General features: G+C 47.1%; 1 protein-coding gene across 5 annotated transcripts; it reads left to right on the forward strand.

Moving 5' to 3' along the window:
* The first annotated feature begins 39 nt into the window (after positions 1-39).
* On the forward strand, positions 40-27125 carry SLC31A1 (solute carrier family 31 member 1). 5 transcript variants are annotated; one of them, XM_084494643.1, is made up of 6 exons: positions 40-95; positions 15072-15132; positions 19648-19763; positions 21930-22002; positions 22394-22562; positions 23264-27125. In XM_084494643.1, the coding sequence occupies exons 3-6, from the start codon at positions 19653-19655 to the stop codon at positions 23463-23465; spliced, it is 555 nt and encodes a 184-aa protein (XP_084350769.1). In that variant the 5' UTR covers positions 40-95; positions 15072-15132; positions 19648-19652; the 3' UTR covers positions 23466-27125. The 5 variants fall into 5 exon arrangements, with proteins under 5 accessions (XP_084350769.1, XP_084350767.1, XP_084350766.1 ...); XM_084494641.1 differs by lacking the exon at positions 40-95 and adding an exon at positions 6402-6495; XM_084494642.1 differs by lacking the exon at positions 40-95 and adding an exon at positions 10410-11228.
* The last annotated feature ends 11 nt before the right edge of the window (positions 27126-27136 follow it).

Consider the following 27136-nt stretch of genomic DNA (forward strand, 5'->3'; position numbering starts at 1 on the left):
CGGTAGCGCGGGGCAGAGGGGGAAAGGGGCGGGGCTTAGCGGGCGCTGCGGGCAGGGGGCGGGGCGAGGCAGCCCGGCCTCGTGGCGGTCGCGCGGTGAGTGACGAGGCCGGACCCCCCCTCAGCTCCCTCAGGGGGGCGGGCGGGCGGGGGGGGGTGGAGGTGCCGCCGCCCGGGGGGGGCTCGGTCGGGGTCTGGGGGGCACCGGGGAGGTCCGGGGGGTCCCGGCGGAGGCGGTGGGGGCGGTACGGGTCCGGTATGGGTCCGGTATGGGTCCGGTATGGGTCGGGGGGGGCGGCCCCATGGGGCTCTTGGCACCCCCGCGGCGGGTGCCGGGTGTCGGAGCCGCCCGGACCGGGCCCTGCAGCGGGCACCGAGCCCCGGTGCGCGCCCAGGCGGTGCCCACAGGCCGGGCACGGCGGCCCCCGGGGGCCCTGCGGCTGCCGGAGCCGCTCGGGGGCGCCGGGGGCTGCGGGCGGGAGGGCGCCGGGACCCCAAAGGCAGAAACCCCAAACCCAGGTCTGCTGAGAGCAGAAACCCCAGGGCCGGGTGTCCCGGAGCCGGGTCCCAGCGGGGTTTGCTCGTTGGGGGAGCAGAGCCGCAGGCAGGGAACGGCCGCTGCGGGCAGGGCTCGGTGTTGTGCCGGTGACACCTGCACAGGGACAAACCCCGTGCTTCTGTTCGAAACACACACACAGGCGTGATAGCTGCCTTATAAATAGTTCGGTGTTAATTGCTAATAGCAGATCGTGCCTACCGGGAAGTGGCCAGCGGACGTGAGCTTCGTGTGGGTGGGTGTCCCGAGCTGCTGATGTGAAGGGAGAATTTGGTGCTCGGCCTCCCTCTTGGTTTCTGTCAAGTTTGCAGTAGTCAGGATGCATATTTTAAAGAGCGAAGACCTGTATGGATAAGGCTTAGTGATGCACTAGCATTTAATTTTCAAGTGACTTAAGAACACCAATGTTATAAGTCCTGTTGAAAATATTCATGTGTACCCAACCTTTGTTTTTTTTTTTTTTTTTTTTTTTTTTTTAAGTACAAGGGTTAATTTAGATATCAGGAAGACAGTAAGAAAGTTCTGGTACGATCAAGGGTTGCTGTCCCACGAACAGCCCCTGAGCTGAGCTTTCCCAAACTGGGATTTGGCACAGTCTTAATTTCAGTGAAGTGGGGTAAAGTCTGGTAGAAATGCATACTGCAGCACTAAGGCAAGCCTCATTTCTAAGCCTATCCTTAACCACTTGTCATTTTTATTAATTTAAGCTTTGTTCATCGCCCTCTTCAGCAAATGAGCTTGCAGCGGGCTTGTGGCTGCACACGAGTTCACAATCATAGACCAAATTTTCCTGTCCATGCTCAAATGCCAAGCTTCAGAATGCTTACTAGTGTGGTATTTTGTGCAAGGGTGGATTAAACTCTCTTCACAAGTATTTATTAGTTTCTTTTAATCTGTTTGATCTTCACTTGCCTCTGCTTGAGCCTGAAGTAAGTAAAGCTCCTGCAGTATTTTTTATGAGTAACAATATGGGATTGTGTAGGCTAAGTTAGGATTCAATTTAATTGCTCCGATTCTTACTACTTCTGATGTAACATTTTCTGAGACTTTCTGGAAGGTTTCGATTATGTGCTACTTTTCCTCAGCCTTCCTTAAAATGTGGGGCATTGAAAATGATGTGTAAATATTAGCGTTTAAATGTGTGTTGGCTTCAGAGCAGCATGAATACCTTGGTGAAGCCAGCTGCTGCATGATACAAAATTAAAGTGATGCTTTTTGCTATGTAGATTCAATCTGCACTATGCATTTTTTACTTCATTCCCTGCTTCTCCCCCTCTCTTCCCCCCCCCCAAAAAAAAAAAAAAAAAGGATAGAAAAGAATAATATTTCCAGAGGGGCTGTACACTCCCACACAACTTTGTTGTACGAACTGCTAAATTTTATACAGCTGTTCTCTACTGAGATTTTGCCAATTGTTGGATGTTACAAAGAATTATTTTTATTTCCTGTTGGATTTCTAATCTAGAGCAGCTTTTGAGATAGGTGGATAATTACAATAATTTCTCCAGGCTACAGTAAAGATGAAGAATTAAGTCAGCTTTTCAGGTCACTTCTGCATGTGTGCTTTTTTGTTTTAAAAGTGTGGTCCCTGACAGGTATTCTGACTTGCAGCGGCACAAGGACAAGAAGCCTTCCCTTCCCTTCCCTTCCCTTCCCTTCCCTTCCCTTCCCTTCCCTTCCCTTCCCTTCCCTTCCCTTCCCTTCCCTTCCCTTCCCTTCCCTTCCCTTCCCTTCCCTTCCCTTCCCTTCCCTTCCCTTCCCTTCCCTTCCCTTCCCTTCCCTTCCCTTCCCTTCCCTTCCCTTCCCTTCCCTTCCCTTCCCTTCCCTTCCCTTCCCTTCCCTTCCCTTCCCTCTTTTCTCTCTGCTGTTTTCTCTTCTCAAAAAAAGGTTTGGAAGGATTCTTCTCTGATTCCCACTTCTACAGAGCAACTTCCAAGTTTTGGATGAGTGAGATACCCTATCCCTGGATGAGAGTTTTACTCTTGAGAAGGGAAGGCACTGAGAACACTAACCTTTAACAGTCTTCTACAAATAGATGAGAAGACCTGCCGTATTCGCACAGTAAGTCTTTAGTCAGTGCCCTAAGGAGCTTCCTTTCAGCGATCTTGTTTTTCAGTCAGATGTTAGGTCAGAGGGAAGACAAAATTTTTGTATTCTTTGAACTAAAACATAATATTTTCTCCTTTCCTTTTTGACTTCTGTATTTGCTATAAAGACTCCTCTGCCCAGCAGGAAAATTTCATGTCTCTGAGACCTGCCTTCTCCACACTTGACTGAAGGTCACGCTGAAAGTTAGCAGTAATCTGCCTCAGAATTTTGTGAGGTTGAGCTGAAGCAGACTGCCAGCATGAACTTCTCCAGGAATCTGCCAGGAAATTGCTGGGAGTCTTGGCACTTTTTTGTTAGGGAAGGATGAAAAAGACTCAGTCTAGTTAATGTTTTTTTTGTTGTTGTTTGTTTGTTTTTTTCAAGAAAATTGAATCTTAGTTAATAGAGTACTATTGCCTTTTGTTTCAATTCTAGTTTCTGGAAATATTCCCAGGCAAGTCCCAGGGGACTTGAGACCAATGATTTTTTCATTAACCTTTTCTTCAGCTGAAAGCTGGAATCTGCTAATGCAGGGAATAATGGAACTAGTTATTGCAAGCAAATTAAACTCCTGTTTTGTTGCACTACAAATTAACTTTCTAAAACCTTTCATGTTTTGGTCCTGGAACTTGACTTTTCTGGTCTAGAAGCCAAGTCTAGATGGGGGAGGCTGTGATAAAATATCTTCTTATGCTTTTCCTTCTCTGTTGCCCCAATTGTGGTTGCCATCTGCTCAGCAAGGATTTTACAAGATGTCTTTTCCTCCCTCTCTCTCACCAGTTCATATCTGCAAGAGTCCTTTCCATTTGAGCAACTGATTGCTGGCTGGAACAATTGCTTATATGAAAAAATATTTTAAATTTAAATCTATTTTTTTTCTCTTTTACTGTGCACACATAAAATTACCAAATCCCACAGTCATTGTTTTACCACAGGTGTGGAAGCCATTTATAATCTGTTTAAAAAAGGTCTACGTGCATACAATCCGTTCGCTCTGATATTGGTGTAAATTAATACAGCAGAGCATGGTATTTCTGGATAATGGACCAAAACGTTGCAAGTGATTGAGCTTCTTCTGGAAGCTCATGTGCTGAGCATCCAGTTCTTACTGGATGCTCAGCACATCCCGGTATCGGGCCTGCGAAGCTGGGAGAACGCCGTGAAGAGGATACAGCTGCTGTACAGCCAACAGCGAGAACACCAAGTTCTCTCCTGTGACTTCAGGGAGCTGCTTCGCTTCACAAAGCTCTCCTTTCCCATGCATGCTCAGTAGGGATCAAAGATTCAAATCTCATTCCTGTACTCAAGGAGCGTGAGCTTGGAAAATGAGCTTTTTGATATGTTGAGCTGATCTTTTGGCTAACTTGCCTAAGAGAAGGCTTGACAGTCTTAGCTTTTTTTTCTTTTTTTGAAGACTTAAGGTGTCTCCTTGGTGGAAGGTGTGCGTACACTTAAACTTACAGGCTTTTCTTTGTTACAGGTAATTTAATTAGACTTGGATTTGTAGGATTAGGTACTTTCAGGCCACCTCCAAGATGCAGTGCACTTCCTCATCTTACAAGCTTACGCTCGGTAGCCTTCCAGGTAGCCTGCTGCTTTGTGAGCTTGGAGAAGCAGCTGTTTGAAAAGCAGAACCTCACAGCAAATAGCTCCAGGCTGCTGAAGGAGATGCTTGTCCCTGTGACCTAGCCTGCTTCTTTCAGACGCTGAACACGCTCTGTGTGGGATATCTGAGCAGCCCTTTGCGGGCTCGGTGTCTGAGTGCCCAGCCTCGGTGCACGGTGCAGCCCAACAGTTCCTCGCAGCTCCCGGCTGGGTTTCTCCATGTTGTGTCTGGACAGAGGCAATGCTGAGAGCCAGGGATCTGTTTAATCAGTTACTACCTCAGTTAACTTTTTCTGCTCTGAAGGGCTTTGTGCTATAGAGATTTGACAATGTATTGTCACAGCTTGCCTGCGTTTTCCAGCTTGCATCCTTTACTTGGGAAAGAAAAACACTAACAAATGGAGCAGGCTCAAAGGCAGTGCTCCCTGCAGGCAGGCGATCCCAGCTCATTCTCCTTCAGCCCTCAGGACGTGACAGCAGCAGCTGCTGTCAGGGCAGTGCTCCGTGGGAGGGCAGCAAGATACCCTGCGTGTTTCCGATATGGTAAGTCAACCTTTGGACATCAAAGTGATAAGGGAAGTAGCAGCTCAAGCTCCTGAGGAACACACCCAGCCATGGAATATTATGGAAGCGAAATACAACTTAGAGCATTGGTCTGGTTCTCTTGGTTGACTCTTTTATGGCTCCCATATTTATCTGAGCTCCTGGTCTGATGGAGATAATGAGAGACTGAGTCATGATTTCTGGGTTCTCTGCCAGGAGAGTTTTATACAAATCAGGTTTCCATTAGCTTTTGTGGCCGTCGTGAACTTGGGATAAGACATTAAGGTTCAGTACTTCCTTGTGAGATAATGTTTAAGGTGGTGTCAGTTGAGACTGAAGGAAGCCAGAGAAATAAGCTATAGAAACTGTCAAATTGAAGCCTAAATAATTCAAAGGAAAGAGTTTTTTGTGTTCCTGCTGTGTGTTTGGTTGTACTTGTAAAGCCATTTTTGTGCAGCCTTCTTCATACAGAGCATAAACACAAAGTGGTGTCCTTAGTTATAAAATATCCTGCTCTGTGCATAATAAAGTCTAATACTACTTTTTAGTGGAGAAGCAAAATGGGCAGAATACAAAATAGCTTAAAAATACCTTTTGGCAATGATACGACTTTCCTTAGTTTGCTGAATTAAGTAAAACTTTCCAGTGCATCACGATTGTAGGATCATGTGCGCTGCTTGCCAGCTGATTCCTTTTCATGCAGCTCTTGAAACCACTGTGCTTACAATACAGGCATTTATATTGCAGAGCCCAGTAGAGCTTCTTGAACTTTTTCTTGTTTGTCACATTTATTCTTCTATCGCTGATGCCAGCTACTAATCAGAGAGGTCAGAGAGTCAGTATTTGACTAGGATGTGTCATTGAAGACTTTCTGCACATTTTATCGTGTATCTGCTTCATTGTCGTCTTTTGCCACCCCTCTAAAACCCTAAAAACTGACCTGTAACTCTGAAAGCTTCACATTTCTTCTTTGTGGAATAGCTACTAAATGAACCTCAGCTTGTTCTGTTAACGATATCCAAAAGCAAGCAAAGCACTAATTTCTCTGACAAATGAAGATCTGAAACATGTTTTTTGCAGTGTGTTTGAAAATCATCTCTACAACGCATTTAGTCAGTCTTAGAATGGCAGAGTTCTAAAATCTCGGTGCATTTTTGAAAAGGTCTTGTGAGGAAAACTCGGGAGTTACTTTAGCTATCGTGGAGCTTTCTGTGAGCATCCCAGCCCTTCATCTGGTCCTGACATGATTGACTTCTGTCTTCTGTGGGCTGCATAGGTCGAGCGGCAAATATTTATCTTGGGTTATATGAAATCTTTGGCTGTAACAATAGGGATTGTCAATATTTTGTGAGAGATGGTTTCACCCAGAGTAGAATGTAGCCCAAATCCCTGCTGCTTCAGCCTTTATCCCTGGTTTTGCCTACCAAGGTGAAGCTGAATTCCCCACTGACCAGATTGCAGGTAATAGGTCTGGCTTGAAATTAGCTGTGGGTCAGGCAATAAACAGGTTTAAAGCGGAGTAAAAGTGATCAGAGTTAAATCCGAGCAGTAGTTAATGATTAGCCTTTTTATAGATAATGATATGCATTCTGCTTGTCAGCATTATCTGAAAGTTTGGAAACTTTGATCCGTCTCAGGATTGTAGCCCATTTGGAGAAGACTGCTCGCCTGGAGGCAGTAGATTGAAAATCTGTCCCTGGAATAGTAAGTACTCAGATTCTTTCTTTTTTTTTAAGCTCTGAATCATTTCTACTTTGGATTAGCAGCTCTGTGGCAGCCCAAGGATTTGAGAGTTAGATGAAAAAGGCAGTGTTAAGGCTTATTCCCAGGGTGGTTTATCGTCACTCAGAGCTAGAATCAAAACTCTGTTGATTGCTATTACTTCTAGCTTTCTACACCCTGGGGGTAATCCTGTCAGAAGAGTGTCATGAGACCAAGACTACTTGACTCTTCCAAAGGCAAGTCCCTTCCCAGAGCATGGCTTGGTTTCATGGCCCTTTCCTGTTTCCTGGTATCGCAGATCTTCTCCCCTGCTGAGGTGACAAAGCTTCAAGGTGGGATTGTATTTTTGCATCTCCCAAAGTGAAAATGTAGAGGTGCTCTGTTCTATGGACTAGGGCAATGAATTTGTTTCCCTAACTCTTACAAGGATTGACATGACTGTTTGTGTGTCAAATGTTCCATCTTCTTGCTGTTACCTGAGATGAGAGAGCAAGAGTGGGAAAGTGCCTCTGGAGATGTATATTTTGGTCTTAACCATCTGCCGAGCCAGAGATCAACATCCTGGGCTTAATTAAAAGCACAGTAGCATGGATTTCGCTGATGGTGACATACATTCCACCTTGCATTTTGCTGAAAAACAGCTTCAGGCTTCTCAAAACAAACCAATGTTTTGGACAATTGAAGCCCCAAATACTTTGTTCCTCAGCTCTGGTAGAGCAAGATTTTGTTCGGAGGCAGAGTCATAGATGGTGACAGAGAGTGAAACGAGCAGGCATGCATTGCGCTTCTGTAAGCAGGGAAAACTAAATAGTTTTCTAAATAGTTTTGCAAACTATTAGTCGTTTCGTGAAAAGCCAACGTTTAAAAGGTGACCCTGACACGCCAGACCAGGACTTGGAAACCCAAGCGTGTTCCCGTGTGAGCTGACATCAACCACGCGTGGCTGTTGCGGCAAGGTCTGGCACGGGCTGCAGCATGACAGCTCCAGGGGAGGCGGACGGCTGAGTGGCCGCCTTAAAATGCTGTGTCTGCATACGGACACGCACCTGAGGAGCAACTGTAGGCAAACAGCCATTTAAGGATGAGAAGAAAGGGAGGAGAAATTAGAGCGAAATGTGCTCCTGGGATTTTTATTCAAGGAAGCTTTCACATGTGGTAGAAGCTAATGCTCAGTGAAGGTGTTGCCCTGCGATGAGTGTGTGGCAGTACTGGAGATGGAAAAACAAGTATGAATTGCTTACATGGGTATATCTCATATCATATGTGTTGAGTGGATTCCTAAAAGTGGATTAATGAGGCTTTCTGGAGGGTGCTTTTCTTCTCGTCCAGGTTCTCAAAACAGCCTGACAGCCAATTTAGAACTTGTGTGGCTACTGGCTCTTTCTGGCCTAAGACTGGCTGTGATGGTGAAAAATACCCAAAGGGGAAAACCAAGCCTGTTTTCTGTGTGTGCAGGTTTGTGTCTATGGCTAAGTTGCTGTCAGCTGATCCATCCACTTAAAAGTGTCTTTGTTCCCACTGCAGTGCCTTAGACATGGCCTGGGTTGACTGGAGGGAAGACTTTTCTGCCAAAGGATTCCCAGGATGAAATGTTTAAGAACAGGAGCTTTTTAGTTAGGCTGCTGATCTGGATCCACGTCCATCAATCGGAGAACCTTTGCTCTCCAGAGCATGCAGCATCTCCTCCCCATCTCTGCGAGAACTGCTGAGTCCTTGGCACGTACAGGGCATTAAACTACACGCGCAGCTGTAGTGCCCAGGTGGTGATGAGGTGCTGAGCAGGCAAGCTGCTCTAGCTGAGCTGGGAAGTTAGATGAGATGATCTCAGGAGGTCTCCTAGGCCTCAGCAGTTCTGTGACGAAAAAATTCAACCACAAGCACTCCTGATGTCTCATCAGGAACAGTAAGGTCAAGTAGAGGAAGATCTGTGAATCTTCTGAATTGTGTTGATGGACTTTTGGCTTCATTTTATGATGCTATTCATTTTATTACCTTGTGCATTAGTTCTGTCTGCATGAGACAAAGGTATTTATGATCTCACTAGATAACATCAGTAATGTTTCACCTGTATTAAAGGCCAGCTAGTGCACTTTTAGGGCACATTGAGTCACACGGCATTTTTGCAACTGCAGAAAATTTTGCTTGCTTACTTGAGAATGTGCTTGCTGGCTCCTAGTTTCATTGTGTATCTCCTGAGATTATTTTACAGTTTTACAGGATTTAAGACTAGAAGGCACCATTTTAGCTGGGGCTGGTCAGAGCTGCTAATAGTGTTTATACTGGTGTGTGTATTCCACTTCAGCAAACCATGTAGCAATGCTTTATCAGATACCAGCTTGCAAGCAGTACCTTGTCCGGCGTTCGTTATGGATTGATGGCATCCACGTGTGGCCACTGAATGGTCACAAACAATGATACAATTCCTTACCCTCTGGGCAGGGACACCCTTTTTGGGTGAGGCAAGCTCTCTCCTTTTCATACATACCAGTGCTGCAGGTGGCACGAACCTGCAAGAATCTGAGTGCTAAATTAGTGAACACAATGAAGAAGGTTGTACACAAAAGGTTTTTTTTATGATTTATTTTTTCAGATGTGAATTTTGCCATCCTTAAATCAAAACAAAAGTCTCTTGTAAATAGAAGAATCCATGCTAGAAGCTGTCCTTGATTAGGACATATAAAATAGGAAGAGGGGTTGAATGTCAACTCCTTCAGAGCTAGGTTCAGGAAGCAGAAGTTATCTAATATCTCTGTCAGAATAAGGTTTCAAATATAGATTGTGTTTTTTTAGATTAAAAAGTGTTTGAAGTGTATCGCGAGGCTCAGGCCCCGCTGCAGTCCCTCAGCACGGGGCGAAGCAGCAGGACGTGCCTGGCTCTCAAGCCGCATGGATCGCATCTCACTGCTCACCATTCCCGGGCTCGGTTGTGTAACATCTCTGCAGAAACCACTGCCGAGGATAAGGAAGTGTCTATTTATTCAAGAAGTTGTGTAATGTTGGAAAGTGCGGGTCATGTGGCAGCTCTCTTCTTTCTTCCTCCCTGCTGCTGTCCTGTTGCCCTCCTCTGGCAGCAGGGAGGGCTGGGCCGCTCGCTCCGGCTGACAGCAAGCGCCAAGAAGTTTCTAGCAGAAGGGTTCTGCCTGAACGTCAGGTACAGTGAGAATGCGCTCAGCTATGCTGGCATCCCACCAAGGCCTGTTAAACCACTGGGATTTAACCTCTCTGCCTTATCTCTGCTTAAATACAGCTCGGTCCCTGGGGCGAGGGGAGGCCTCCAGGTTTCTGTTCCCTGGGTGTTGGGCGTTTTGTGAGATGGGGACGCGTTACTGTGCTGCTGGTTCATACCCTTGATGATCTGAGGAGGAGAGATGGAGCTGTGATAAATTGCCCTGCCAGACTGCAGTCTCGGGATAATTGCTTCAGAAGCCTTTGGCATGCACAGGGAGTGCTGAAGAAGTTCTTCTGCAGATGCCTCCTGGGAACGGCCTTTGATGGAGACTTGTTGGTACTAGCTCTGCGTTGGTGCTGGCTGTGAGGAATCCTGGTGGAGGAGCCCTTTAGCCTGGCAGTTTTAGGAAGAAATGGTAACGGAGCATCCTCTGTCAGTTTTTGGCGCTTGTGATCCCGTGGCACACCCAGATGAGCAGGACAGCCTTGGTGCGGCAGCTGCCCTGCTCCGGGAGCCGTGGGGCTGGCGCTGACTCCCCAGGCCCTGTGTCTGTGAGGTGCCTCGGTCTCAGGCACGTCTCTGCCCTTGGGGGGCAGAAAAGAGGGGTGACTGCTTGGCAAAAAGGAGAGGAATAAACAGCGCGGAGCAAATACAGAATGTGAAAGGTCGGTGATGGAAGAAATAGAGAAATGAAAGTGGGTGTGGGTCAGTGCTGCCTATGTACAGAAGGGAAGAAGCTGCTCGGGAGGGGCACAAAAGCTCTGCGCTGGCACCCGATGGCACCTGCACCTCCTTGCTTTGGGCTGGGTGGAGGTGCTGCGGCTCTGCCAGGGCAGGAGCGGTACCGTGAGGGGACGGGAAGGCTCGGCGCCCTCAGAGGTGAGCAGGCAGACTTTGAACTGTTGAAGAGATTGTGGCTGCCTTTAGTTGGCACCGCCTTTGTCACCGGGTCGCCACCCACTGGTGCAGCATCTCCCCTTTCCTGAATGCCGACCGAGATGTTTGTTGCTGTGGGTTAGCAGTGAAAAAACAGCACGCCGCTGACAGCTCTGTTCCTGGCCTCTGCTTCTGGTCAGTGGGTATGCCCACTGGGCCAAGGTGGCCGGGCTTTGTTTCCTGAGCTGCACTTTTGATTTGCTCAGCTCAGAACAGTCCCACTGGCTGGGGTTGTCAAGGAAGGCCAAGGCTGGGATGTGCTTGGATCCTTTAAACTGCCCCACCAGGGTCTCTGCGTTAATTTGGAATCACTCAGGTTTAAAGGACTCGTGTTTTATCAGGATGGTAGAAGGTTATTGCTGGTGTACTGGAATGCTGCAGTTCATACTGTTTCTAACATCTTTTTCTCCAAAACTTGTCACCGCCTCCTGCCCGGCTGTCCTTTGTGTGGATAAGAGCAGTGCATGCGTGTGTGCACAGGTCGCCAACCATCGGCAGCACCGTGATGGTTTCAGCATCTGTCCATCACCCAAAAAAAGCTCCCTCGAGCCAGCCTTTTGTGGCAGATGTGTGCTCAGTGGTGTCTGTGAAACCAGCACCTGTAGACAAGGCAAGTACCACGCCGTGTTTTGCAAGCCTGCATCCTGTGGTGCTCACAGGAGCTGCCAAGTGCAATTCCAGCGGCTCTCCCGGTGTCGTGCCCTTCCTGAGCTTTTGCATTTCTCAGTGCCAGGGCGATGCTCTATTTTCAGCTGCATGACTGTGGTCTAGGCAGGAATACATGCTGCTGTCTCCTCAGTCCAAAAGCCTGTCGCACACCTTCAGCAATGTTTTCACGTGTAGCACGGCGCAGGGGACCGCAGGGAGCTGCTGTGCTGAAGAGGCGGCGATCCTCCCAGGGTGGTGGGGAGCAGGTGGGGGTGGTGACCCCCAGGTTGGGCCCAGCATGGAGAGTTCTCTCAGATTGCATTTCTGCATTCAAAACAAACCTTAATGCTTGTTAGTCCGTGTGAGAGTGTGTCCTGGCTTCTCCTGTAGGTGCGGGGAGTTCCTGCTGATCCCTGTGCTGATGCGCCCCCAGTGCATTGCTGACCTGGATTTGTGAGAGCAAGGCACAAAGCAAGGAGTGACGGCATTAGTGCTGTTGCCTTGTGCTAAACGTGGCTGTGATCTCAGTGGAAGGAAGCTTACCTGCTCGCCTGATGGGGCTGAGAAGTGGCCAGCACCAGCAGAACTTCAGCCTGGTGGGGTTTGGGGCCCGCTGTGAGGCACCGGAGGACCAGTGCTGGTCCTGATGGGAGGTGTGCGTGAACTGGGGCTGTAACTGGCAGACTGCGGTAGCAGGAGTGAGGCTGCAGCCAGGAGAACATTGGCAAGGACTCCTCAGCTCTGCCGTGCTGCCTGTGGTTGCCCACCATGTATTGCTTTTCCATCTCTTGCAGTTTCAGTGTGGCTGAGCACCACCAGAGGAGTCCCTCTGTTGCTCAGGCTGCCTAACTCAATGTTATTTTCTCCGGCTGTGCAGATCCCTTGCTAGCATTTCTTAGCCTTTCCTCCACTGTTTTGGGTTTTACAGTCAGTGTTTTTGCTATGCAGGATTGTTTCTGCTGCCTTCCACTTCACTGGGCCCATTAGTAATGACATGGGTGGACTGATACTCTGCTTCGTGCAGTCTGGTGCATTGTCCTGTAAAGAACAGCTTGTCCTCGGATCATTTTTTTTTTTGTTTTGTGTTCAAAGATTTAGAGATTTCCTGGGGAGTCTGCATAAGCTGAGAGCTTAGGACTGACCTTCCCCTTGCAGGGAGGCAGATCAAGCAGGGTCTCTAACAGAAGGTGATCAGACAAGTTTGCTATGAAAATAAACTCCCCGAGAGGGACGTGGCTGGGGCCATGTTAAGAGGAAGAGCTCTGGCCCCTCCTTCGGTAACAGGGATCATGCTGGGGGAAGGCAGTCAGTTTTTACCTTAGCTGTACGTGTGGGTCTTGCTTTGGTTCAATACAGAGGACCAATGCTGATACTTCATCAGCTTCTGCTAATCTTAATTTTAATTAAAAGTTGACTGACGTATATAGCTGCTCGGAGCTGCCAACTGATTTGCAACTCCAGGAAGTCTGTGCGAGCCAGCATCCCAGCGGGAATCCATGCTCCAGTGTTGGACCACTCGTTTTTGTGATGTGCAGGACTATAACGTGACAGCTTCATCAGGAGGGTGCAGCCTTTGTCTCTTGGGGAAAGAGCAGCCCTAAAATGAGAGGAACATATAGGTATTGATACAAGCGTGGAATGTGGGAAAGAAACTTAAGAGTTGGAAAGAAAAAACCAAACAAACGGTGGCAGCCAGGAGCCCTGAAGGATAGAGCTTTGCAGCTCAGATGAAGTGTGAGAAAAACAGCAAAATGACTATGCTTTTGGCGTGGCTCTTCGGGGGCTTTGCTAAGACCCCCCCCGAGATCCCCCAGGCACTGAGGAAGGGGCATGTACTTGCAGAGCGTAATCATTGCCCCCAGCCGTGGGATCTGGCTGTTCTGCAGAGAGCCTGAGCTGAGTTCTGGATTAATTGTTCACCCTTGAAGCTCCCTGTGTGGGTGGCACAAGGCTTTGCTTCGCTCTCCCTGCATATCCTGCCTCAGTCAGTGAGTTTGTCGGGGTGGTCTGAGGAAGGTTCCCTCTCAGCCTGGGCAAGCCGTCTGTCTCAGTCATGGTTCGTGAGCAACGAAGTGATTTTGGGGTGCTGGGTGCCCTGCTGTGCCCTCCAGCATCCATGGCTGTGCTGTAGTGGTTCCAGCTGGGGTCCTTGGTGGAGGTGGTGGCGGAGGATCAGTTCTTCCACATGGCTTTCTCCCCTCCCTGCATTCTAACAGCCCCCTAGGGTATTTGTAAAAGTCCTTTCTTCCACTTGTGCTTGGTAGCTGCTGAAGAACCGCTCTCCACATGCTGCTGGTCTGCTGCATCTCCCTCCTCATGCCCTTGCTGACTGCTTCCAGCCTCTGTGTGTCGTGCTGCCCCGGCACTGTCTCCTCCTGAGGCTGCACGCTGCGTGCTGCTGGTAGAGCTTTCCTTCTGTCCATCCCATCCTGCACTCCACCCTCTGATTCGAGCTGGACATCCTCCAGACTGTCTGTCTTCTTCCTTCTGAGCCTGGACATCCTCCAGACTGCCTGTCTTCTTCCTTCTGAGCCTTCTGAAACCCATCTGCACCAACAGGCAGCTACGGGCCTGGTGCTTACAGGTGGAAGGTGCGCTGTGTCACGCAGCGTATCTTTCTGCTCGACCACTGATTCAGTCTGCAAGCTTCTCCTGTCCTGGACAGAACCCAGGAAATCCAAGCTAAGGCAGCCTGGCAAGCTAACCTTCATACGGAGCTTCCCTCCTGAAGCTGTTCCCTTCTCTTCCTTGCTCCTTGTCTTTACTCCTTCTACTGTGTCGAGCTTTTAGGAAGTTCTAAACTTCTGGTGAAGGCTTCTGGGTGGGACTCTGAGGTAGTGACACAGCTCCAGGCCAAGCCACACATTTTTGCTGTGACCTTGTGAACATAGCTGACATTCTTAATGTACAAGTAAGTGTTCATTCTTCTGGAGTTGTGCAAGGGGAAAGAGGCATGCAGTTGGGAGGTATGGGGGTCAAACTGTGTGTGTGTGGGGTCAGTCCCTCCTCGGGCATCCGAGTTCAGCCTGGGGTTGCTGAAACTGCAACGAGGAGAGCTCCGAGGGGAGTTTTGGCTTTGGAGAGCAGCGGTGCGTATTTGTAAAGCACATTGCAGTAAATTGCTGAAGAACAATCTGTTTGTTCCCCTTATCTTTAAAGTGTGCCTGTGCAGCTTGGCGCAGGAGGGCTCTGGCTGGCATTGCTGGGTGCTCTTGTAGTAGCAACAGGTGGAATTTGGCTGTCCCTTGGCTGTCCCCTTGTCCCTTTAAGCAGCTCTGAAGCTAAGCCTGGGATCCTGGAGGAAGTCTGCCAGTTTGGGAAAGAAGCAGTTAAAGTTGTCAAGTTTGCCAGGAAACCGACTGAAGTAGCAGCAGCGCGGGTCCTATGCTGACTAGCTCAGACCATTCGGTGCTGACCACGGCTGGAGCCAGGGAGTGGTGCTGGAGCGTGTGCAGACGCTCAGCGTCCCATCCCACCTCCATTTACAGCACTTGGGAGGAAAAAAAAAAAAAAAAAAGAAAAGATTGGGCTTGAGGCCACGAGCTCAGAGCCAGGGTAACTCAAACAGCCTGCCAGCCGGACTGCCGTGAGTAGAACACTGAAATTTGGGTTGCCTTTTCCATGACTCATGTCTTTCGTACGTAGCGTTTCTTTGTCATGCAGGACGGCGCTGTACGTGATGTGCAGGCAAGAGATCTTTGCCTTTTCAACTTGCCGTTTTTAATCTTTTTCCCTTGGCTTTCTCTTGGGTGCTTTCATTTAATTGTCAGTAAATCTTACCAGATGTTTTTCACTTCTTGTTTAGGAGGAGAGAAGGACCCCCTGACCCTGTTCTCGCTATCAGAAACGCTGTTGGAGACACTTAGGTAAGAACCACGCAGCTGTGCTCGGGCAGAAATCCGGGGGTGCTGTGCAGGAGGTATTCCTGTAGGCAGGGCTGGTGTGCTTGCTGCGCTGGGTCACAGCAGCCAGAGCAGCCTCTGTTGAACAAATAATTAGCGTAAAGAAAGCTGAAGAGGTGTATTTTAAGGCTTTTGGGCAAAGTCGGGGGAATTGGTTTTATTTCTTGCTTTTTCAGAACTGGCATGGGAAAGATGGGGCACTGTTCTGAAGGGGAGAGTTTGCTGCTGGAAGGGGTGTTCATTTAGGGCTTCGTTATTAATCCTGTTAGACTTCTGATTTGGAAAGTGGCTTCATTCCTTTTGAATGTGACTGAGGTACTCTGTTCATGCTCCGCGTTTCAGACTGAGCTGACTTGTACAGCGCTTTCTGGGAGCTTGGCAGATCCTTTCTTCCCAGAGCCTGTCCTGTTTGTGTATCCTGTATGTTGCTGCGTGTCCTCTGTAGTAAAAGGTGTGTCTCCCTTGGGTGTCTGGAAGGCTGTTTGCCGCAGAAAACTGTGATTTCCTATGAATTGACAGGATTCTGGATTAACTGTTTCCAGAGCAGAGCCACAAGAGATTGAGAAACTGCTGTAGAGGTTGTAACGGCAGTTGTCTTCTGGCTGAGATCTGCTTGAGAAGCCTGCTTTGTGTTTGGCTTCTCACCAGGCTCAGCTCCTTTTCCCACTCTTTCTGTTGTGCACTGGCACAAGATACCCGTCTTCCTTCCCTTCTGCGTGCCCTGGAGCCACTGCCAAAGCTTTCCTCTGTGCGTGAGGCAGCGCTGGTGAAATGTTGGCAGAGGGAGAAAGTAAATCCCAGTGCTGAACCTGAGCTAACAGTTCATTGTTGCCAGGTCCTGTTCCTGCCTGTAGGTTTCTGTGATTCCCCGGAACCAGCCTGGTTTGCTGAGCTGCCACAGTGGCACTGCAGCGGAGGGGCACAAAGCTCTGTGTGAACACAGCCTGCCTGTGTGCTCAGCTCTGTCCTGCTCTGAGGTGACAGCTTAAAGCAGGAGAGGTGCTGTGTGTAGCTCTGGGTCTTGCTGTCTTCCCTAAGAATTTAAGGGGTCGTGAAACAGAGGCTGTGGCTTCTCTGACCTGGGACAAGCGAAAGAATCAAGCCCCGGAAAGAACTTCCTCATTCCTCTGCCCCGTTCCACCCTATTTGTTTTTGTATGTGGTAGATTACTGTGGAGGGAACAAAAAATCCTTGTATGTGTGCATCCCTGGTAACAGAGCAGTGTGGAGACAGGTACACCGAGAGGTCTTTAGGTGTGCAAACACAGAGAAGTGCTGGAGCCTGGTGCAGCCGCTGGCTGTTCCTGGTCCCCTGCCCGGGGTGTGCTCAGGAACACGCCCCAGCGCCTCTTTCCCTCTGTGCAAACATGTGGAGCAGGCACCGGTTGGGAGATCAAGTCACCCATTCAGACAAAAATACCTGCTGCTGCAATGCTGGGTTTGTTCATGGCTAAAGCTATTTAGAGAGTTTGCTGTAACAGAAACCAGGGTGTGTTTGTTTTTTGCTAGGTATGGCACCAGGCTTGTTAAAAATGGTGACCTTCTTTTCGTGACAGGCACAGCTCGTGTCAGGCAGTTTGTTTCTTGGAGTCTGCAAAAGCAAAGCAGAGATTTGCAGCTTGAAATATTAGCATTAGTCTATTGCTCCCGCTGTCCAGATACTGCTTTTTACCCTGAGACAAGGGTAAACAGACCTGCTAAGATGTAAAACTCAGAGACTTACTGTACTGGGTTGTTCTGCTGGAAGTGATTTATTTTTAAACAGCGTTGTGTCCACACATTGGTTATCTTTAGTAACAGAAAGATGGCTGAAGGGTCGATCTTGGCTATTTTCTCTTGAGTAACTTAATCCCCCATGCTTTTCAGGATCTCACAGAACATCTTTCAGTGTTTGGTAACTGCAGTTGGGGGTGGGCTCAGTGTCAGAGCACTGAGGGGACTGGGGGCAAGGAGCCACGCAGGTGAGCAGCCAGCAGGCTCCGTACGCCGTGCAAAGGCTGCCCGGCCACATGCAGCTGCTGTAAGTACTGGCCTTGTTGTTTGCAAGGGAAATACACTGTAAATACCTAGAGAAGACTTACATTATTTCAGTCTTTGTGAAGACCGGTGGCAGTAAATCAGTGAAAAATTGGACACAAACCAACCACGGAGGGAGTTTTGACCTAGTAAAGAGCTGGGGCTTCTGTGGAGTGCATTGGGACCTGCAGAGTCTGGTGGCAGCGTAATGCTCTGAACTGAATGAGTGGTGAGGTGGGGCTGCAGTCACTGCTGAGAGTGCCAGGTCAAAGGCTGTGGATCAGTCAACTAAAAGAAGAAGGAGAGATGAGATTTTGGCCAGGGGAGAGGGGCGGTTCTTACATTACTTCATTCCTCTTGTGGCACGCTTATCTTTGATCCCATGGTATAAACCACCTTGGCTGCTCTTCCTTCTCTGCTGCAAAAGATATTTTGAAGCTTGTGTGTCTTGACAGAGGCTTCCTTTCCAAGTGCTTGTATTTTGGGACTTCAGTTCTAGCTCTTGAACATTTACTCTCAGAAAGAGTGAGCTTTAAAGCTATACTATGTGAAAATCACGCTATTTGCTCTGCGGGCTTCCTTCAGCAGTGCCCGTCCGTGTCAGGTGAGCTGCTTCTTGCATTAGTCTCTGTCTTTTTTTTTTTTTTTTTTCCTTGAACATTTTTCAGAGCTCTTTTTCTGGTCTCTGTATTTAAGCACAGATCGAAGGGGGAGGTAAGTGGAATAGCCATGAAATACTAGAACTATGGGCAGGGAATACATTCTGCTTTTAGCCAGTGCCAGTAGCTTATACTATGAGTTAATTTTCCAAGCAAGTTATTGTGGAGGAGTCTGATGCAGTAAGAGGTATGCTACAAACTTTCATTCATTAATTTCAGTGTTAATTGCTTTCCCCTTGCTTTCCTCCCCAGCACTGCTAACTTTGCTTCCTTATCTCCCACAAATCTTTAACTTCTCTTGTTGCTGTTCTGCTTTAACTCCAAAGCCTTCTGAGACCACCTCCTGTCACTGATGTCCACAAGGACACACTGACTGTCATGTCCCGGGCCCCCAGTGGTCCCTGCACAGCTCTGCCATAAGGTCTTTGTCACAAACTGGAGCAGCTCCACCATCAGCTGGTTGCCGTTTGGGTGTTTGCTTGCTAGTTCTGCTTTCAGCTTGGAGAGCTTTTCTAGAGTTTCACTTCTGATTTCCGGTCTAAATATATTCATACCTATCTGTTCAAACACCAAATGTACTTCAGTTTTCTAAACTAGTTAGTTTAGGTTTTTTGAGCTTTTTAATAGCTTAGATTTTTAGAGCTTTTAAAGCTCTTTTCTCTGTTATAAATGCTCCTGATGATTTACCTAGTAGGAAGTCCCCCCCCCCTTATTTTTTTAATAATTTAATCAGATAAAGTGTCTGTATTTTGATTTGATTTCACTTTATTTTAGTTGTGGACTGGACCAGAAGGCTACAGAGTGCTCCAGACAGGATCTAGTACAGCAGCAGCAGTGCTTATCTTCAGTGGTATCTCACCTGGACTATGCTGGGGTTGTCTTTGCCTGGATCATCACTCTGATGAATCCAGTTGTTTCAGGACTGACTGGTATTCCCGGGTTGTTTTCTGTCCTGATGCTCTTTCCACCTGGTGAACTTTCAGTGCACACTAAGAATTGTTTCTGGTTCCATCCCAGGTTGTGCAGGGTGCAGAGTGCAGGGGCCTTGGGCACATCTAACCACTAGGTGCATTTTTATTTTTAACGTAGCATGTCCAGACATACCTGATTTGCAGTAACCTGATTAGGGATTTAGACTGGCAGCCTTCTCAATGTTTTTCTCATTGTGTGTAATGTGATTGGAGGGGAGATGTGACAAAGTAAAGCTCATGGAAATGAAATTGGATTGCCTGTGGCTATTGTAGACCTTTGCCTGGCGATAGGTCTTGTACCACCTAACGTCGTTTCTTGGTTAAACATGTTCCCAATAAAATGCATAACTGTCAATTAAGAGAAATACTGTAATCTGATCCTTTAGTATATGCAATTTATAAAGGGGCATGAGACATTTTTGCCTCTTGCATGACTGCAATTGAGAAGAGACTTCTTCCTCTTACAGATAAGAAATGTTCCTTTATGCTGAGCACTTGTCTCCATGTGCTACCTCAATCACATTATGCTGCCCTTCTGGCAAGTATGTTTAGGATGGTGCAGCAACACAATGATGTAAAGCTGAGAGGGACACACCTCCTTTAAATGTTCCTGCTTGCTTTGCTGTATGTTCTTTGCAGTCAGAGTGCAGGACCATGAGGATGCTCCAGGAGTTTATCCAGAGACAGTTATTCTCAGGCGATACCTTGGTGGCTTAGACTATTTTCTCTTGCAGCAGCAGTAGAGAAACTGTCCTCTGTTTAGAAAAGAGCTTCATATAATTTTCCCCTTTGTTTGTCTCATTTTTCCACATGCCTTTTTGATTATCTCTGTAGTGAAGATGTCTCACGATTCCCACATGAACAGCTCCATGTTGCCAACCATGCATCCTGATCATCACCACACTACAGCAGCCTCGGGACATGATCATGGATCTGGGATGATGATGATGGTAAGTAGCACAGTCAGCATGAAGTGGAGTGTTTTTCCTTGTCTGTGGTTCAGGGTAACTTGTCATCTTGAAGACTGTTGTCTTCAGAACTGGAAGTTTAGCTTAGCTTTAGAAGGCATGAATCAATCCAGTTAAACCCAGGCCCTACTGTGCTCTCCTGTGGTGAGAGTGGTAGGAGGTGATAAGCAACATGAAATGTATTTCAGAGCTGGGGATCCTATGGCAAAGCGGTCTTCCCTGCAAAAACCTTTCTAGCAGCCAGCCTGGCATCAGCTCTCTGGCAAGCTAAAGGCAGCAATTCAAAGTGAGCATTTTCCTGCAAGAAAAAGAGGTGGATGCAGTTTGCCTGGGTTGTTAACTAAAACAGTAACCGTCACTGAGAGGAATGCACGCTATTGCAGTGGGTTGTGCTGACCTGCAGGCAAGCAAACTCTGTGCCCTTTTTCTCCTGAACTTTAGGCACGCACTGGGATTGGGGAGCAAACTGCTACCAGGGCTCTTTGCCACACTGGCAGTAAGGGTGGGCTGCTCCTGAGTCCTGCTGCTCCAGCTGGCTTTGATTTAAGCAAGTTCAGGCTTGTGCACGCTGGCATCACTGAAGCTTTGTAGTTTCCATGATGACCGTAGGATCTATGTCATTGTGTGTAGCCACTTCTAGGGCCTTTATCAGCTCTTCCTCCCTTGTCTAAATACTTTTGGGGTGAGTTTGAGATTATTAAAATAGAGCTTAAGCTTTTAAGGGAGGGAGGAGCGTGCATTTCAATCTAAAATAGGGATGTATTCAGAAATGCATTTTGTAAGCCTTCAGTTAAAGTTTGCCTGGCAGCCATACGCCCCAAATAGCAGCACTGCTGCTACTTCTATTGCACACAGTATCACAGCAGGAGAGCAGAGGATTAGAGAACCCTTCCCTTTCTGAACATGGCCCCGTACAGAGCCCAGTGGAGCTTACAGTCCTGCCTTATCACCGATGGCATATCTGGAAAAGAGTCTCAAGAGCTCCTCATGAAGCTCTTCATATGATCTTACAGCTAATTAGTGACATTCTCCAATCTATTACTTTTTGTATAATTACTGTTTCTTTACAAGTATCACTTGCTTATCTTAACGGATAATTACAGGACCATGCCAGCTGAAAAGTCTGATTAAGTGCACGACATTTTGAGTTGACATTGCTCATACGATGGTCAGGGAAGGAAGTAAATAGGTAAAGTATCCTGGATAATAAACTGGATACATGCCAATGAATGCATATTCCCATTCCTCACTTGTACCAAGTATCAATACCTGTTTCAGCTATGGTTTATGGAATTAGGCTGAACACTCTTTGATTTGTGTTGTTTTTGTGTGTTTTTTTTTTTGGCATAAATGTAAAGATACTAAATTCATTTTAAAAACTGGTGTTTCATAGTCACTCTGCTCTGGGGCCATGAATGTCTGCTGTGCTCAAAACATGCTAAGCTGCAATGTATTTACCTGGATGGGAAGATGACACGAACTGCAGTTTAGCTGGGATCACTGGTGTCTCCCCTTCCCACAGCATTCTCTGTCTAGGTCCAGAAGCCCTTGTTTTCACCCAGGGGAAGCTCTGGTCCCACTCTGTATAATAGTCGTTACTGTACATGCATTTAGGCCTCTCCTTCTCCCCTAGAGTATTAGGGGGTTCTGTAGGGAGACAATAATCAACTGGCACAGTGCAGGATTGGGCCAGGGGATTCAGCTATACCAGCCCTTCTCTGTGAGAGCTCATACGAGGTCAGGGAGGAGAAGTAAGCGCCCTGTACCCCAACCCATGAGTAGTCATGGGGAGACAAGGGTGAGCTCCATAGAGACATCCCCAGTCCCTGACTACTATTGATACTGATGCTGAAGAGAAAGCAAACTGCAAAAGCAAAGAGAAGGCACTTTTCCTCTGCAGGGACCTTGAAGAATTATGCCTTTTGACAAGGGACACTACCTAAAAGAGCTAGATTTGGAAACTGGAGCATCTTCAGCCATGGCTAGCTTGTGTCTGTTAAAGTAGAGAGGTTTTTTTGTCTATCTTGTGACCAACTGAAATGATCTAAATTCTTGGTGTAATACAACAGCCTTTGTTAAATATTTTGTGAGCTCCATCTCAGCATGGACTATTCAGGCTCATTTTGATGTTCTTTATGTCTTGGACAGGCAATGACTTTCCACTTCAGCTATGAGAACGTGCCATTGCTGTTTTCTGGACTTACGATCAATACTCCTGGAGGTTAGTAATGCTGTCTCGACCATTCCAAATAAAATGTTTGCGGTTGATGAAGGTTGCTGGTATTACTTTTTATTATGCCAAAAATATCCAGACACACCACAGCAAATCTATTTTAAATGGCATCTGTGGGGTAAAAAAGAGGAAGATGTTCATGTAGTTTCAGAATTTTACTAGTCTTACTAGCCAAAGTGATTGATGGTTTCATTTCATGTATGAAATTCCTGTTGGTGTGTGAGTTAAATTCACATTTACCACCTCTTTGTGTGTGCACAAGTGCCCTGTTGTAGGCCATGCAGTGTGACATTGTTGAATCGTGTGGTGTCTCTTCTGACACGTTTTAAAGGAAACATCTTGTGTTCCACAGATAGAATAACATTTCCTCTTTTGTCAGAAATGGCTGGTGCCTTTGTGGCTGTCTTCTTCCTAGCCATGTTTTATGAAGGCCTTAAGATTGCCCGAGAATGTCTGCTTCGTAAATCCCAAGTCAGCATTCGCTACAACTCCATGCCAGTGCCAGGTCCCAATGGCACTATCTTGATGGAGACGCACAAAACTGTTGGGTAAGAATCTCGTTTCATTATAAGACAAATCTTTTTAACACCTGAGAAAGGCAAAAATTGTGACAGAATAAACTTTCTCCAGTCAGTATAACTCTTTGTAAAGTTCATTAATTGCAGACTTGGACACTGCTAGACACTTGAATGACTTGGCCAGCCTTCAGGGTGGAGGACAAAAGAGGGAAAGCAGCAAGGATGCAGATGAGCTTTTATTAATATTATTTCTTTCCAAAGCCGAAAAGAACACATCTGGGGAGCTCCCAGAAACAGAATTTGGGTGTTATCGCCAGCCACCCTGACAAAAAATCCTTAGAATCATCCTGTTGACAGCTAGTCAAAGCCTCTTCTCAGAGGGAAAAAAAAAAAAAAAAAAAAAAAAAAAAAAAAAAAAAAAAAAGGAAAGAAAAAAGGCAATTCTGCTTTTTAATGGGGTTAAAATAAACTTCAGTTTTATTTCTCATCTAAAACTTTTGTCTTCCCAGCAAGTACTGTATTTCATTAACTGTCAGTTAACTCTGTGGGGAAAAGCAGGTCCAAATGACAAATGCATGCAAAAGTTTATGTCCAGCCTGCTTTATCTCCTCTGCCATTTCATGCCCACCTTGGCATCTCATCAGCCTGAGCTCTGTTTTCTTGTAAGGAATGTGCATTTTCCCATCTCCGTCTCACGGATGCTGACTGTTCTTTGGGTTTTGTGTTGTCAGGCAGCAGATGCTGAGCTTCCCTCACCTCCTGCAGACAGTACTGCACATCATTCAAGTCGTGGTCAGTTACTTCCTTATGCTGATCTTCATGACGTACAACGGATACCTCTGCATAGCTGTGGCAGCAGGGGCAGGGATGGGCTATTTCTTCTTCAGCTGGAAAAAGGCAGTTGTTGTGGATATCACTGAGCACTGCCATTAACACTGGACGCTGCCCAGAAGCCCCTCCATCCCACTGCTCTCTTGAAATGCAGCCATCATGTAGACTGGATCATTCCTAAGCTGAAAGAAAAGATACAAAGAAAATCAACTGGAGTTCACCACAAGTTCCTAGCTGGGGTGCAGGGATGTGAGGAGCTGGAATATGCTGCTCCCCCATGCTGCAGGCTGGCAGCTGGGTTGACTCTTGAGGGTCCCGTGGTAGCCGTTGGCTAGGATTTGCTTTAGTCTTAGATTATGCTGTGATTGAAATTAGTTGGCTGACAGAAATGTAGAGGTTATTCTTTTTTTTTTTTAAAAAAAAAAAAAAACATTTTGTTTTTAAATTGTAAATGTACATCTGTGAAGGTTTTATGAACAGTAGCTAAAGATCAGAGTTTCCAATGGAGCCTACATGTGTGAATGGCTATTTTACTTTTTTTTTTTTTTTTAATATGTACATAATGCCAGGGGAGGAGATCTTCCTGGCATTGTGGCTTTGGGGCCAATGGCACCTTCTAAGGCAGAGCTCCATAGGACTCAGCCTCTGAGGAAGACTTGGTGTTGCACATCAGACACACTCAGGTCTGTCCTGGCAAGAGAGTACCTTGACCCCAGTGCTTCAGGGGGTCTAGGGGAGTCTGTCCTCCAAGCCCATCAGAGTATGACAAGTGTTGCTAGTCTTCTGATACATCCAGTGATTTTACTCAGCTTCAAGTGATAACATTTCAGTTTGGCTGCTTTCACTTCCTAATCATGGAAATGTATGGAGTAGATGCAGAACAAGAATTGTGTATTCACAGGGCAAACAGATTTTAAATAGACCAATGAACCCATATTGATTTCACGTTGGATGGATCTAGAGCTAGACTTCTGGCTTACTAAAACTAATTCTGTAAATGAAGCAAGAGCTAAATGATTTATTGACGCTAAAGGATAACGTGTCTGAAAGGTTGTTCCTTCAGTGAAATGAAAACAACCTTGTTTCTGTAAAAGAGAGATTTAGGGAAGTGAAGAAAGAAAAGATAGGATTACAGCAGCCTTCAGTTAATTCTCAGGTGAAATTTGGAGCAGTTTGGGCTGATTTAAAAAATATTCCTAATGCAAATGACTCCTCTTTGTCTTAATCACGCTGTGACTTTGTTAGTTGGAAGTGCAGGAGTTGACAGTGCCAGCAGTGGATACATGTAGCACAGTAAAGAACTTCCCATTTGGTGCTATGAGCTTTACACATTTCATGAGCAAAACAGGATAGCTTCCTGGATGGGTGATGTGCAGAAAACACTTTGGGTTTTCCAAGGAGCAGTTTTGGTTTAGCACTTTTATTACACTGCTCCTTGTTGTAGGGAATGTTGTGCAGTTAGAATGTGGTGCAGAGCTGGAGCTGTTCTGCCCAGGATGCTCTCTTTGTGCCTGTAACTGGCTGAAAGGGAAGACGGTGAGATTTCCAGAAGGCCACTGAAAAACAGACACCGCTTTCAGGCTGATGACTAGGATGTGCCACGTGAACAGGAAGTGCTTTTGAGATCAAAGTGTCTGAGCACACTCGGTAGCAGTTTGTTGTTTTTTTTTTTCCCTCCAAAGATGCTACTAGTTGTGCTGTTAAGAGTAGCTACATAAGGAAAGCTGATCTTTGTGAAGAGGTTTCTCTGTCCTGTATGCCTTACGGAGCACAGCCCCTTCCTGTATGTACGGATTCCTCGCTGTGCTGCTGACGCTACCACCAGCAGAGCTCACCCTCTGAATGGCAGCAGGAAGCCTGTTACTGCCGCTACCTGGCGTCCTGCCGGGTCTTGAATTGCACCACCTAAAGTCAACCTTCCTGTGGATGACGCCAGGTATTTATTTGGTCATCTTGTTTTCTTTGGGCAGTGCAAATACAGAGCAGAAGGAGATGAATTAAAAGCAAGCTCAGGCTTCTGAATAGCTTCTTTCAGTAACAAATTTGCTTCTGGGTGAAAGAAGTAAAGCTATTTTCATGGAAAAAATTGTGGCAATCTCCTGATGAGAGACAGGCTAAGCTCTTCCCCAGTCAGGTCTTTGGAGAGAGTTGTGTCTGTAGCAGGCTGCAGAAGTCACAGGTAGCCTGGTGCCCTCTCTCTGCATCAGTCACGGAGTAAAGATCTTCTGTGCCCTTTGGGAGTCGTGTTCCTCTGTGAGAGGGGCAAACATACCCTTCCAATCCCTATGGGAGAGCCGTGTGGACATCTTAGTGCTTGTCAGAGAAACGTGAAGCAGTTACATGCTGGAGTTGGCTGTTTGTGTTTTGAAAGCCTTGCGCTGCGGAGACCTCATCCCTGAAGGGTTTCAACACCTCTACATTTGGTCTCGTGAACAAGCTGGGGCTGTTGCCGTTACAGGGATGTGTGATTATAGGGTACAGTGGCTTTGTGTGTTGACACTAGGTAATTCATATACCTCTTGCTATGTCTTTCTGTAAAATAAAGCCTTTGCTTGGCCAGATCTTGCTGTCACTGAAGCTTTTTAGCCACCTTTTGCATTCAAGTGACCAGACGTGAATTCTCTGATTGAAACGATCAGATAGGTGACTTCAGGATCATGCAATTGCTGTGGCTTTTAGGATACAAATTCAGTTCTGCATCACTGTACATGTCACCTCCCTTGCATTGTTTCTGCCTTGTGGATGAACACCTCTGGTTTTGAAGTCATCCCTGCCCACCCCGTACAGGAGAGTGCGCACGGCTTTCTCCGGCACGCAGAGCGAAGTGACGCTGACTTAGCAGGAAACTGGGCTGAAGTCTCCAAAGCAGGTGCCTCAGCTGCCTTCCAGCAGCTCATGAGCATCACGACGTGAACATCAGGGGCTTTGGGTGAGGTGCACAAGGGAAGGCCTGAAGAGGAGGTGTCAGGAGAGAAGATGGCACTCAGGCAACGTGCTGTCTGCGGTGGGGACTGTTGCCCGTAGCTCTGCTCCCTTGGCACCCTCTGTGCTGCTGAGCTAGCTGATGCAGAGAGGCACAACTGGGAGAGGGACATCTGTAATCCCAGCTCTGGCCATGCTTTCTTTGGTTAAATGTTGACAATCCAGACAAGCCACCTACCTCCCCGTGTCCCAGCCTCCCTCTGATCCTCCAGCCTCCACCGGCTGCCATGCTCTTGGCCCAGCCTGCTGTTTGCCCTCCCAGACTGAGCAAAACCCGGCCTCCCGGCGATGACTTGCGCTGAATGCTTTTGGTGCAGTCCCAGCCTTTATGCTGGCTGCATTTAAATTGTCTTGATGTTAACACTAAACTCGCATCGAGCAGTGCTTGGAGGGAGGTGAGGACTCTAATGATTATTAGACTCGAGTAAATTAAACTCATATGTCAACACATGTAGCATGCTTAGAATGTGATGTCCTGTGTCTGTCTTTGATCGCACCCTGATACTCAGTCTCCACACGCTGTGCCTCTGGATTATCATCTTGGAAGAAGTGCACAAAGTATCCAGGCTGCGTTCATCAGCTGGCTTCTGTTTTTCTTGGAGTGCCTTTTCAGTTGGGCTGGAGCCAGTGCCAACAGATCCAACAGGATGTATAGTTTTGTTTACAGCGGACTGTCACTTTTGATTTTACTCTTGCTTTTTGTGGAGGTAACTTGTCTAATGTTACTGTGCATATCAAGTCTCCTGTATATAATTAACCAATAAAATAGATTGCATTTTACTGTGGTGGAT

Source organism: Aythya ferina (genome assembly GCF_964211825.1).
Source record: "Aythya ferina genome assembly, chromosome: 20".
Taxonomy (NCBI): Eukaryota; Metazoa; Chordata; class Aves; order Anseriformes; family Anatidae; genus Aythya; species Aythya ferina.

Bases quoted from the DNA above. Each gene is read 5' to 3' on its own strand.
- SLC31A1 (XM_084494640.1), top strand. The intron at 22,003-22,393 runs GTTAGTAATGCT...CTCTTTTGTCAG, and splicing joins TACGATCAATACTCCTGGAG to AAATGGCTGGTGCCTTTGTG. The intron at 22,563-23,263 runs GTAAGAATCTCG...TTGTGTTGTCAG, and splicing joins GAGACGCACAAAACTGTTGG to GCAGCAGATGCTGAGCTTCC.